Source organism: Carcharhinus amblyrhynchos, unplaced genomic scaffold (genome assembly GCF_965287045.1).
Source record: "Carcharhinus amblyrhynchos unplaced genomic scaffold, sCarAmb.v2.hapA scaffold_819, whole genome shotgun sequence".
Classification (NCBI taxonomy): Eukaryota; Metazoa; Chordata; class Chondrichthyes; order Carcharhiniformes; family Carcharhinidae; genus Carcharhinus; species Carcharhinus amblyrhynchos.
In genome coordinates this window covers 31,505-44,904 of record NW_027650559.1, presented here as the reverse complement: position 1 = coordinate 44,904, position 13,400 = coordinate 31,505, and the positions used below count along the sequence as shown (strand labels likewise).

At 52.8% G+C, this 13,400-nt stretch overlaps 1 protein-coding gene across 2 annotated transcripts in view; it reads right to left on the bottom strand.

Moving 5' to 3' along the window:
- Positions 1-5,005: 5,005 nt before the first annotated feature.
- Positions 5,006-13,400, bottom strand: part of LOC145340173 (potassium/sodium hyperpolarization-activated cyclic nucleotide-gated channel 3-like) — a 32,712-nt gene continuing 24,317 nt past the window's right edge. For both annotated transcript variants that reach the window (XM_080184605.1, XM_080184606.1), the window contains 3 exons: positions 12,304-12,544; positions 7,922-8,086; positions 5,006-6,624 (listed from right to left, as the gene is read on the bottom strand). In XM_080184605.1, the coding sequence (XP_080040731.1) occupies positions 5,432-6,624; positions 7,922-8,086; positions 12,304-12,544 (1,599 nt within the window). In that variant the 3' untranslated portion in view covers positions 5,006-5,431. The remainder of the gene's footprint in view (positions 6,625-7,921; positions 8,087-12,303; positions 12,545-13,400) is intronic.

Below are 13,400 nucleotides of genomic sequence, written 5' to 3'. Positions count from 1 at the left end.
GACAGGGTATCTTTTGTACAGTCCTGTGGCTCAGAGGAAACCTTGATTGTGAGTTTCAGGCACAGACACTGCAGTGACTCGCTGAGGCTCCTTCAACAGCACCTTCCAAACCTGCCACCTCTACCATCTAGAAGGATAAGTGGGGGGGAAGCAGCAGACACATGGCAAACACCACCACCTGCAAGGTCCCCCCTTCCCGAGCCACTCGTCATCCTGACTTGGAAATATATCGGCCGTTCCTTCACTGTTGCTGGGGTCAAAATCCCAGAACTCCCTAACAGCAGTGTGGGTGTACCTACACCACATGGGGACTGCAGTAGGCGGCTCATCCGCCAAGGGGCAATTCGAGAGGGGCCAGCAACGCCCCACAACCTGTGAGCAAATTTTAAAAAACGTTGCCTGTTCCTCTGAGTTTCTTCAGTAACTCACAACCACCTGATAACGGTCTTCATCAGATTCCCCACTCAATGTTCATCTCGAGAGATCCCCTCCCCTCCCCCCCACAAACAACCTGCCACCATTTTACACAGGGGATTGATGAGGACAGGAGCTTTCGGTTCCTGACGGGAATGGGGAAGGGATCTGGACAGGAAGGTTAAGTTCCTAGTGGGAATGGGGAAGGGATCTTGATCAGGACAGGAAGGTTTGGTTCGTGGCAGGAATGGAGAAGGGATCTTGATCAGGACAGGAGGGTGTGGTTCCCGGCGGGAATGGGGAAGGGATCCAGATCAGGACAGGAAGGTTAAGTTCCTAGCGGGAATGGGGAAGGGATCTGGATCAGGACAGGAAGGTTTGGTTCGTGGCAGGAATGGAGAAGGGATCCGGATCAGGACAGGAAGGTTTGGTTCGCGGCAGGAATGGAGAAGGGATCCGGATCAGGACAGGAAGGTTTGGTTCGCAGCAGGAATGGTGAAGGGATCTGGATCAGGACAGGAAGGTTTGGTTCGTGGCAGGAATGGAGAAGGGATCCGGATCAGGACAGGAAGGTTTGGTTCGCAGCAGGAATGGTGAAGGGATCCGGATCAGGACAGGAAGGTTTGGTTCGCAGCAGGAATGGTGAAGGGATCCGGATCAGGACAGGAAGGTTTGGTTCGCAGCAGGAATGGTGAAGGGATCTGGATCAGGACAGTAAGGTTTGGTTCGTGGCAGGAATGGTGAAGGGATCTGGATCAGGACAGTAAGGTTTGGTTCGTGGCAGGAATGGTGAAGGGATCTGAATCAGGACAGGAAGGTTTGGTTCGCGGCAGGAATGGTGAAGGGATCTGAATCAGGACAGGAAGGTTTGGTTCGCGGCAGGAATGGGGAAATGATCTGGATCAGGACAGGAGGGTGTGGTTCCCGGTGGGAATGGGGAAGGGATCTGGATCAGGACAGGAGGATGCGGTTCCCGGCGGGAATGGGGAAGGGATCTGGATCAGAACAGGGGCGTGCGGTTCCTGGCGGGAATGGGGAAGGGATCTGGATCAGGACAGGAGGATGCGGTCCCTGGCAGGAATGGGGAAGGGATCTGGATCAGGGCAGGGGCGTGCAGTTCCTGGCGGGAATGGGGAAGGGATCTGGATCAGGACGGGAGGATGCGGTTCCCGTCGGGAATGGGGATGGATCCGGTGTTTGGTTTCAGGTTGAAGATGTGCATATATTCAGCCCATATATTGCTACAGGTTTTGTAAGGTCACTGTTAATCCACCGGGATTACAGGAGGCTGGAACCTGTCCCTGGCAGATCGAGAGAGAGGAGTGAAATCGTTCTGGTATTGAGCTCCAGTGACTGGGAGCAAGCTGGAGAGTTAGAGAGAGAGAGAGGAATGGGGAAATATCAGCTGGTGAGGCAGACGGAGGGGCTTCACCCTCACCCCAAAACACAATCTTCTGGCTCATTTCTCAATGTGTGGAATGGAATGTATACATCAGTTGTGAAGTCCTTAAAGGGACAGTGCCCTACAGACTAACGTCTCCCCCCACCAATCCCCAGCCCCTCCAGGGAACAATTTCACAGAACCTCGACACTCTGCTTTCAAATCCCTGCTCTGACAACAGGAAACCACCTCCTCTCCCCTCCCCATTTCCTGTGTGTCCGATTGTGAGGGAGAGGTAAGGCAAGATATTCGACTGCAGAGAACATCGCCTGTGCTCAGCTGACGCATGGGCCTGCCATTTTGTGGGAACCCTGTCAGATTCACCTCTCTGTCCCTCCTCCCTGTCCCATTGCCTTCCTAAACTTCCACAGTTCAGGGGGATGCAGTCAATCTGACCACACTCCCTCTCAGCCCCCACATCACCCTCGCCCCCGCCTGGCCATCACCCTTGCCATCTCATCTCATCTGGCTCTGAACAGCAGAGTTTAAGGAACATACCACGGACCATCTGGTGTATGTGACTCATTGCTGAATATTTACATGTTTATATTAAGCTTTCTGAGCCACACAGTGTCGATGCACTCTGAATATTAAACACTCACCCAGCCTTTCATTCAGAAACAACTGCACCTTGTGACTGCTGTACCCACCAATCGGGGACTGCCCTCTCTAATCAGAACGCTTCAATTGACTTTGAGTTTCCGATTCACCAGCGATTGGGATTTACAGAGATCCTGAGGGGGGAGGTGATGTCACGTGTGCTGTTTGTGTGTGCATGTGCTTAGATATGTCTCTGGCATGCACGTGTCTTCACACATACAGGTGCGTGTGTATGTGTGCAACGTATTTCGAATGTGGATGTGTGTGTGGGTATTGAGTGTGTGTGCGGCTTTGTGTGGGTCCATGGGTATGAGTGTGCATGTTTGGGCCCATGTGGGTGTGTGTGTAAGTGTGGGTCTGTCGGGGGCGGGGGGGGGGGGGGGGGGGCGGGGTGTGTGTGTGTGTGTGTGTGGGTCCGTTTGGGGGGTGGCGGGGGGTAGGGTGGGTGGGTGTAGGTCCACGGGGGTGTGTGGGTGTGGGTGTAGGTCCATGGCTGTGTGTGTGTGTTTTGTGTGTGTAGGTCCATGGGTAAATGTGTATGTTTATGTGTGTAGTCCTTGGGGGGTTGTGTGTGTGTGTGTGTATATGGGTCTGTGTGCGAGTCTGTATTTGTGTGTCTGTTCATACATGCACATCTGTCCATATACATCTTTCTTCAGCATGTGGATATATGTCTAAAGTATGTGTGTGTGTGGATGCATGTGTGGCTGCACGCTTGTGCGGATGTGTTTGAATCTGTGGGAGTGTGCATTAAGGTATATGTGAATTTGGAAAGTGTGAAGGTACATGTGTGTTTCTGTGCGTGTGGAGCATGGGTACACAGTTTAATTTTCAGCAGTGCAGGTTCCCTGTCAAGCTCTCCCCCTCCCTCCCCACCCACCCACAATTTGTGCACTTATTTTAACACTCTTGCCCCTTGTATACTGACGCCAGGCCAGGCCAGTCCACTCCCTCCCTTCTCCTCCTCACCCTCACTACCTACCCCTGCATTTTCAGAAACCCTTGTGACCGGAGTGCCGCTTAGTCTGGCCTGTTGAGAGTGGGGTGGGGTGGGGTGTACCTGGAGTTTGTGTTAACTGTCGGGGAAGAGAGGAGAGGAGTTCAGGAACATGTGGGTGAGTGGGCCAAACAACTTCTGGTCTGGTTCCATACAGTCAGGCAAGGGAGCTAGAAGACTGGAAGCGTTACATAAGACACGGTTTACCTACAGACTATGTAGTTATCTAGTGTACTCACACAGGCACAATGTACCACACACATACACACACACACACACACACACACACACACACACACAGTTAGATGATTGATTGCACTTTCCTTGTGAAATTGAAGGCAAATTGGGAAGACATCAGACAATGGCGCGAATCATACATTTTTGTGTTGTTTTTGATCCGAGTTAACCAGCCTAAATCTACTGTCCCCTGCCTGGTGAGTCCCTGCTATGTATAGTTCGTCCTCCAACGAGGGACACAGCAAGCTAGGGGTCCCTAGTGCAATATGTTTTGAGTCACCAGATTGTACCGTCGGTGTTCCTTCTCCCAGATTCAAGCTTTGGTCTCTTCATTTACAGTAACGATTGTTTAGATTGTTAATTCCTGTGCGAGTCCAGTACTGCTCACCCCCTCCACCCCCAGGCCTGGGCTGGAGAGATGTGGGGGGGTGGGGTTGGCTGCTGGAATGTTATTTCTTGTGGTGAAGGAGCAGTGGCGGGGGGGGAAACCGTGATTTTGAGCTGGTTGGCACGGCTCCATCTCCTGATGTCCTACAGGGGTGGCAATGTTCCCGCTGAGGTCCAAGCTGGTACCTCCGGTTAGAAAGCGTCAGGGAGCAGTGCCGGATAAAGCCATCCTGAGTTTAGTTTCCTGTTTAAATGGCCAGGGACTGAGACAGTGTTGTTCCCAGGCTGGAATGTTGCAGTTTGCGGCTGGAATAAAGTTTGATCCCAGTTTTCTTTTGAAGATTACAAACACGGAGGCACCTGCCAGGTGTCGCCGAGAGTTGGTCCCAGTTTCCAAGCTGTGGTGCTTGGGAGTTTGTCATCCAGTGTTGGCCAGGCTCTCTCACGGCCTGCTGGATTTACATGGTCTTGTTGTCCATACTCAGAGTGTGATGACGGACAGCCATTTACCTGGAGGGGTGGGGGCGAAGGGAATCCTTCCTAATCCACTCACTCTCCCTCTCGACCTCCATATTCCCCCTCTTCTCTTCTTCCTGTCTCTCCTCCATCCTTTCTTCTTTCTCCTTTTTCTTCTCTCCTTCCATCTCTACCCTCCCAGCCCTCCTTCTGTCCTCCCTCCATTTCTCCCCTCCCTTCATCTCTCCTCTTTCCATCTCTCTCCTTCCTCTCTTGCTATCTAACCCCTCCTTTCTCCCACCCTTTTTCCCTCCCTCCATCTCTGTCCTCGATCTCTCTCTCTCTCCCCCCCTTCCTCTGCTCTTTCCTTCCTCCATCCCTCTCCCCCTTTCTTCCCCTCCTTTATCCCTCCCTCCTCTCTCTTTCCCCTCCCTCCATTTCTCCCTCCCTCCATACTCTTTGACCTTTTCTCCATCCTCTCTCCCTCCTCGTATTTATCCGTTTCTGCATCCCTTGCTCCTCCTTCTCCCCCACTTTGCCTCGCCTCTCCCTGTCTTTCATTCGCCTTGGCTCTCAGGCCTGCTGATTTGGGTGTTTTCCAGATACAGTCGGAGCCCCAGCTGCTGTTTCCAGGACACTCTCCGGGTTTGGTTGTGGGGGAGGTTAGGGTTAGAGAGGAGGCTTCCAGTTCCTTATGACACAAAATCCAGCAGGTCCCACGCTGAGTGGAAGTGGAGGTGCTGAGAGTTGGCCTCCTTGTCTCTGGGACACTGCGGAAGGTGGCGATCGGGACACTGCGGAAGGCGGCGATCGTACTCGAAAGCTCTTCAGCCTCCCCGGAGGGGAAGATGCAAGAGGAACCAGAGGCCAACCAGCTTCTGGACTTCCTTTCTCCCCATCTACATGTTGGAAGAAATTTTGGGTTTATCTGAATCCAGTTCTGGGCTGAAGGCTACGGAGCTCTTCCTGGCAGGAGGTAATTCTTTGGGTGCCGAGGGCTGTGCAGGAGGGCCTGGGCTGGAGGAAGGGGCCGATGGTCTCTGAGGAGAGACCAGGGGAGCAGGGGACATTGGTTGGCTGTGCGCCACCTGCCCCGTCACCCCACTGGATGCCTTGCTGAGGAGACCAGAGATGGAGGGGGAAGAGAGCTGGGTGATGTTACCAGCGGATTTCCTAGCGTACTGCGTTGTCGGGCTGCGATTGATGGGCTGGCTCACCCGGTTGGGCAGTACCGGCTGCGAGGCAGACATCAGCCTGGCGTCCTGTGTCAGCTGCCCGGTGGGTAGTCCCTGGGCGCTCTTGTGTTTGACCAGCTGCTGGGGGGTGTAGCAGACCTGCTGGGTGGGGATAGAGCTGTGGGAGCCCATGACCCGGGACAGGCTGTAGTGGAAGGTCTTGGCGGACAGGGGACTGTGCGTGGGACTGGACATCCTGCTCCCTCCCGGCTGCTGGACCAGCGAGGCTGATCGCGAAGCCGTTCTGGATTGCAGAGCCTGAGGCTGACGCCCCTTCTCCCCCTGCGCCGGCCCCGGGGCTGCCTCCCGACCCCTGGGGCCTTGTCCCTCTGTCCCCGTGGGCGCCACTCCAGCCGGCAGGCCCTGCTGTCCAGTCGGGGGCATGCCAGTCGTTGGCGGGGCGGGCGGCTGCGGGACCAGGGGCGAGCCGGTGACAGGGGTCTGCAGCTGGGACTGGACCGCAGAGGCTGAACCGACGGAGGAAGAGACGGAGCTCTGGAGGACCGGGTGCGAGCGCCGCACCTGCTTGGACTGGCCGATCTCCATGGACAGCGAGCTGGACAGTGAGGCAGGAGGGAGGAAGATGGCAGTGGGCAGGTTGTGCTGGTGGGTCAGGGCAATGGCGACAGAGGTGGTAGCAGCAGCGGTCTGGAGGGGAGCATGGACCAGAGGAGCCCAGATGACGGGTTTAGGATGCAACTCCTTGGCGGCGCTCATCATCTGATGTTCCTGGATGCTGTGCGCCATGTCCCGGTCGTGCTTGACGATCTGTTGGATGATCTCATTGTCTCGGTTGTTGAGGGATCCCGAGTTGGAGCCGTCGGTCCCTTTGCGCAGCAGAACCGAGTTCTTCTTCCCTACAGACCAGGAGCAACGGAAAGGACAGAGTAAACACCAAGAACCTCAACAGTGGCAATCCTATAGCAACCAATTCAGAGCCCGAGGGGCTGACCGGCCTCCTCCTGGTAGCTACTGTGTAACAGACTCGAGAGGGGCTGAATGGCCTCCTCCTGTTACAGTGTAACAGACTCAAGGGGCTGAATGGCCTCCTCCTGTTTCTGTGTAATAGTCTTGAGAGGGGCTGAACGGCCTCCTCCTGTTCCTGTGTAACAGTCACGACGAGCTATCTGGTCTTGGTCAATGCGTCTCTAACTCAACAGTTAAAGACCAAACTAAATATCAAAGGGAACAATCTCTGGACTGTTACTGAGCCACCCATCAATCGACATTGGGTTAAAGAGAATTAAACCCATGTCTCAGAATGGTGTGGGAATCACAGAACTGTTACAGCGCGGGAGGAGGCCATTCAGCCATTGTGTTGGCACCAGCTCTTCAATGTAACATCATCACTGAGTTTCCCTATACTCCTGCACACATCATCAAATGCCCTCTGGAATGCCTCGATTGAGCTTGCCTCTAGCACGCTTCCTGGCAGAACATTCCAGATCCCAACCACTCACTGGGTGAAAGCTTTTCCTCATATCAATGTCACCTCCAACTCCCTCAGAAAGATATATAACTGGGGCTGTTCTTGGGGCATTGAGTCTCCAGGAACACTCCCCTGTCCCTATCTATCCCACTCTCTCTCTCCACTCCTTTTATCCCTTCTCATCCTCCCCTCTCTCTCTCGCTCCCTCCTGTCTTCCCCCTCTCTCCTTCTCTCTCACCCCTGTTCTCTCTCTCTCTCTCCCTCATTCTCTGCTTCATTCTCCCTTGCTTTCTCTCTCTCTCCCCTCCCTTTCTCCATCTTTCTCTCTTGCTTTCTCTCCCTGTCTTCCTCTCTCACCCCCTCTCTCTGTGCCTCATTCTCTCTCTCTCACTCCCTCTCTTCCTCCCTCCCCACTTTCCCCCGTCTCTCTCTCTCTCTCTCTCTCTTGCTCTCTCTCTCCTCCCTTTCTCTTTCTTTCTCTCTTGCTCGCTTTCTCCCCTCTTCATCCTTCCACATTTTCTCTCTCTCTCTTCCCCCCTCTTTGGTCTCTCTTCCCCCTCCTCTCTCTCCTTCTCTCTCTCTTGGTCTCTCTCTCCTCCTTTTCTCCCTCTTTCTCTCTTGCTCCCTCTTTCCCCTTCCCTTCCTCCATTCCCTCTCTCCCTCCCTCCCTCCCTCCCTCTCTCTCTCTCTCTCTCTCTCTCTCCCCCACTCTCCCTTGGCCTTACCAATCCTGTTGAGTCTGTCCATAGCCACTGTTTCAAAGGCTCTGCGCATCATGGGGTATTCTTCCAACACCTCGTTAAAGTGATCGACAGACAGAGAGTAGAGTCTGCAGTAGGTATCAGCACGCACACTCGCTGTCCTCCTCCCTCGGGTTAACAGGCAGATCTCTGTCAGATAGAGAAGAGAGCATTCTCAAAACCGGCATGCCCAAATTCTTTGCAAAGGTGACCAAAGAGGTGGATACGGGTAAGGCAGTTGATGTGGTGTATATGGATTTTAGCAAAGCGTTTGATAAGGTTCCCCATGGTAGGCTACTGCAGAAAATACGCTTGCATGGGATTGAGGGTGATTTAGCAGTTTGGATCAGGAATTGGCTAGCTGATAGAAGACAGAGGGTGGTGGTTGATGGGAAATATTCAACCTGGAGTTTGGTTACTAGTGGTGTACCGCAGGGATCTGTTTTGGGGCCACTGCTGTTTGTCATTTTTATAAATACCTAGATGAGGGTGTAGAAGGATTTGTTAGTAAATTTGCGGAGGACACTAAAGTCGGAGGAGTTGTAGACAGTGAGGATGGATGTTACAGTTTGCAGAGGGACGTAGATAAGCTGCAGAGCTGGGCTGAGAGGTGGCAAATAGAGTTTAATGCGGAAAAGTGTGAGGTGATTCACTTTGGTAAGAGTAACAGGATTACAGAATATAGGGCTAATGGAAGGACTCTTGGTAGTGTCGACGAGCAGAGAGATCTCGGTGTACATGTGCATAGATCCCTGAAAGTTGGCACCCAGGTTGATAAGGTTGTTAAGAAGGCGTACGGTGTGTTAGCCTTTATTGTAGTGGGATTGAATTTCGGAGCCGTGAGATCATGTTGCAACTGTACAAAAGTCTGGTGCGGCTGCACTTGGAGTATTGAGTACAGTTCTGGTCGCCACATTATAAGAACGATGTGGAGGCATTGGAAAGGGTGCAGAGGAGGTTTACCAGGATGTTGCCTGGTACGGTGGGAAGGTCTTATGAGGAAAGGCTGAGGGACTTGAGGTTATTTTCATTAGAGAGAAGAAGGTTAAGAGGTGACCTATTTGAGGCATACGAGATGATCAGAAGGTTAGAAAGGGTGGACAGTGAGAGCCTTTTTCCTCAGATGGTGATGGCTGACACAAGGGGACATAGCTTTAAATTGAGGGGTAGTAATTATAGGGTGGATGTCAAAGGTAGGTTCTTTACTCAGAGGGTAGTAAGGGCGTGGAATGCCCTGCCTGCAGCAGTTGTGGACTCGCCAATTATAAGGCATTCAAATGGTCAGTGGATAGGCATATGGATAACATTGGAATAGTTTAGGTTAGAGGGTCATTAGATTGGTTCCACTGGTTGGCTCAACATCGAGGGCCGAAGGGCCTGTACTGCGCTGTAATATTCTATGTTCTAAATCTATCGCCAGCCAAGGACATTCCAAAGTACCTGTCCTGGGGGCAGTCCACCCATCTCCCAATCTCAAGACACCAGTTGGCACACCCAGGGATTCTGTTCCAGAACAACACAAACCCCTGGAGCAATCGCCACAACTCTAGGAACCTTGGCTGATTTCTTCTCTCTCTAACCCAGGGATCACTGGACAGTGATCAGGAGCAGGAACCCTGGCTGATTTCCCCTCTCTCTCTCTAACCCAGGGATCACTGGACAGTGATCAGGAGCAGGAACCCTGGCTGATGTCCCCTCTCTCCCTCTCTCTCTAACCCAGGGATCACTGGACAGTGATCAGGAACCCTGGCTGATTTTCCCTCTCTCTCTCTCTCTCGCTCTAACCCAGGGATCACTGGACAGTGATCAGGAGCAGGAACCCTGGCTGATTTCCTCTCTCTCGCTCTAACCCAGGGATCACTGGACAGTGATCAGGAGCAGGAACCCTGGCTGATTTCCCCTCTCTCTCTCTAACCCAGGGATCACTGGACAGTGATCAGGAGCAGGAACCCTGGCTGATTTCCTCTCTCTCTCTAACCCAGGGATCACTGGACAGTGATCAGGAGCAGGAACCCTGGCTGATTTCCCCTCTCTCTCTCTAACCCAGGGATCACTGGACAGTGATCAGGAGCAGGAACCCTGGCTGATTTCCCCTCTCTCTCTCTAACCCAGGGATCACTGGACAGTGATCAGGAGCAGGAACCCTGGCTGATTTCCCCTCTCTCTCTCTAACCCAGGGGTCACTGGACAGTGATCAGGAGCAGGAACTCTGGCTGATTTCCCCTCTCTCTCTCTAATCTAGGGGTCACTGGACAGTGATCAGGAGCAGGAAGCCTGGCTGATTTCCCCTCTCTCTCTAATCTAGGGATCACTGGACAGTGATCAGGAGCAGGAACCCTGGCTGATTTCCCCTCTCTCTCTCTCTAACCCAGGGATCACTGGACAGTGATCAGGAGCAGGAACCCTGGCTGATTTCCCCTCTCTCTCTCTAACCCAGGAGTCACTGGACAGTGATCAGGAGCCGGAACCCTGGCTGATTTCCCCTCCCTCTCTCTCTAACCCAGGGGTCACTGGACAGTGATCAGGAGCAGGAACCCTGGCTGATTTCCCCTCTCTCTCTCTAACCCAGGAGTCACTGGACAGTGATCAGGAGCCGGAACCCTGGCTGATTTCCCCTCCCTCTCACTCTAACCCAGGGGTCACTGGACAGTGATCAGGAGCAGGAACCCTGGCTGATTTCCTCTCCCTCTCTCTCTATCCCAGGGATCACTGGACAGTGATCAGGAGCCGGAACCCTGGCTGATTTCCCCTCCCTCTCACTCTAACCCAGGGGTCACTGGACAGTGATCAGGAGCAGGAACCCTGGCTGATTTCCTCTCCCTCTCTCTCTAACCCAGGGGTCACTGGACAGTGATCAGGAGCAGGAACCCTGGCTGATTTCCTCTCCCTCTCTCTCTAACCCAGGGATCACTGGACAGTGATCAGGAGCAGGAACCCTGGCTGATTTCCTCTCTCTCTCTCTCTAACCCAGGGATCACTGGACAGTGATCAGGAGCAGGAACCCTGGCTGATTTCCTCTCCCTCTCTGTCTAACCCAGGGATCACTGGACAGTGATCAGGAGCAGGAACCCTGGCTGATTTCCCCTCTCTCTCTCTAACCCAGGGATCACTGGACAGTGATCAGGAGCAGGAACCCTGGCTGATTTCCTCTCTCTCTCTCTCTAACCCAGGGATCACTGGACAGTGATCAGGAGCGGGAACCCTGGCTGATTTCCCCTCTCTCTCTCTAACCCAGGGATCACTGGACAGTGATCAGGAGCAGGAACCCTGGCTGATTTCCTCTCTCTCTCTCTCTAACCCAGGGATCACTGGACAGTGATCAGGAGCGGGAACCCTGGCTGATTCCCCTGTTGAATGAGGTTAATTTAAGCTTTGTTTCATGTCAGTTCAGAGCTCCGTCTGATGTTGAGCATCTTCCCAGTATGACACGTGCTCAGTATCATAATGATTTGGCTCACTCCATGTCTCCCTCTCCCTCGCAGTCTGTCTCTCAGATTCTGCCTCACTCTCTGTCTCAGTCTGTCTCACCCACTCTCCGTTTCTCTGTCCTTCAGTACCTTCCTACACTTCCTCTCTCTCAGTCCATGTCTCCTCTCTTTGTCTCCCCTCTATTTACCTCCCTGTTCCTCCCTACCTAACTCTCTTCCTCACCATCCATCTTTCCCATCATGCTCTCTCTCGCTCATTCTCTGTCCCTCTCTTCCTCTCTCTCTCTCTCTGACAGCTCTCTGCCTTCCCCTCTCTCTCTGTCCTCCTTTTTCTGTTACTTTTCTGTGCCACATGTTCCTCAGTAACTCACTATGCCCCTCTGTCTGTCTGTCTCCCTCTGTCTGTCTGCTCTCTCTCTCTCGTTGTCTCCCCCCTCTCTCTGCCTCCCCCTCGCCCTCTCTCTGCCTCCCCCTCGCCCTCTTTCTATGTCTCCCTCATTCTCTCATCAGTATCTCTTGTCTATCTTTCCCTCTTTGTTCCCTTAATTCTCTCTCCTCTCTCTTCCACTCTCCCTCTATCCTGCCCCCTCTCTTACACTCTGTCCATCTCTCTGTCTCTCTCTCTCTCTCTCTTCCTGTCTCTCTCACTTTCCCTCTCTCATACACTCTCTCTCTCTCTCACCCCTCCCCCTCTCCCCCTCCCCCCACTCACTTTCAAGAGCAGATTACAGATGAGAACCACTGTCTGATGTCACATTAAATCCTGAATACATAACAGTAAAATTTAAAATCATTTTAAATCCCATGGGGATATCTCATCCCTATGGAAGTGGGCCAGTGGCTGTTTCCCAGATTAAAGAAGTGAGCTGACAGCGGTGGTGGGGAGGTGGGAGAGAGATGGGCTGAAGTGGGGCAAATGATGGCGAATGTCTCCCTCACCTCCAAAGTAGGAGCCGTCAGATAGCTTGGTCTCCTTGCTGCCTTTGGTGAGGATACTGACGACTCCGTGCTGAATAAAGTACATCTTCTTTCCCACCGTGCCCTCCCGGACAATGTAGTCCGCCGGCTGAAACACCTCGAACCGAAGCTTGGTTAACATGGCAGTGACAAAGTTCGGGTCAGCATTGGCGAATAAAGGCATAGTGGCAACCAGGTTCCGGCAATTAAAATTAACAATCTCCTGGTGGAAACACAAAGGGAAAGGGTTAACAATCCACTGGCTCAGGCATGTACACCATCATTGAATTACAGGGACACGATGGCCTAGTGGTATTATCACTAGAATATCCATCCAGAAACTCAGCTAATGTTCTGGGGGACCCGGGTTCGAATCCCTCCACTGCAGATGGTGGAATTTGAATTCAATAAAAAATATCCAGAATCTACTGATGACCCATTGTCGGAAAAACCCAACTGGTTCCCTTTAGGGAAGGAAATCTGCTGTCCTTACCCCGGTCTGGCCTACATGTGACTCCAGAGCCACAGCAATGTGGATGACTCTCAACTGTCCTCTGAGCAAGTGCAACTAGGGATGGGCAATAAATGCTGGTCCAGCCAGCACTCCCTTTGTACTGACCCTTCAATACTGTAGTGTCCCCCTGCTTATTCCCATAGCGCCACACATTTACCCCACTAATCCCCCTAACCTGCACATCTTTGGACACTAAGGGGCAATTTAGCATGGCCAATCTCCCTAACCTGCACATCTTTGGACACTAAGGGGCAATTTAGCATGGCCAATCTCCCTAACCTGCACGTCTTTGGACACTAAGGGGCAATTTAGCATGGCCAATCTCCCTAACCTGCACATCTTTGGACACTAAGGGGCAATTTAGCATGGCCAATCCCCCTAACCTGCACATCTTTGGACACTAAGGGGCAATTTAGCATGGCCAATCTCCCTAACCTGCACATCTTTGGACACTAAAGGACAATTTAGCATGGCCAATCTCCCGAACCTGTAGATCTTTGGACTGTGGGAGGAAACTGGAGCACCCGGAGGAAATCCACGCTGACGCAGGGAGAACATACAGACT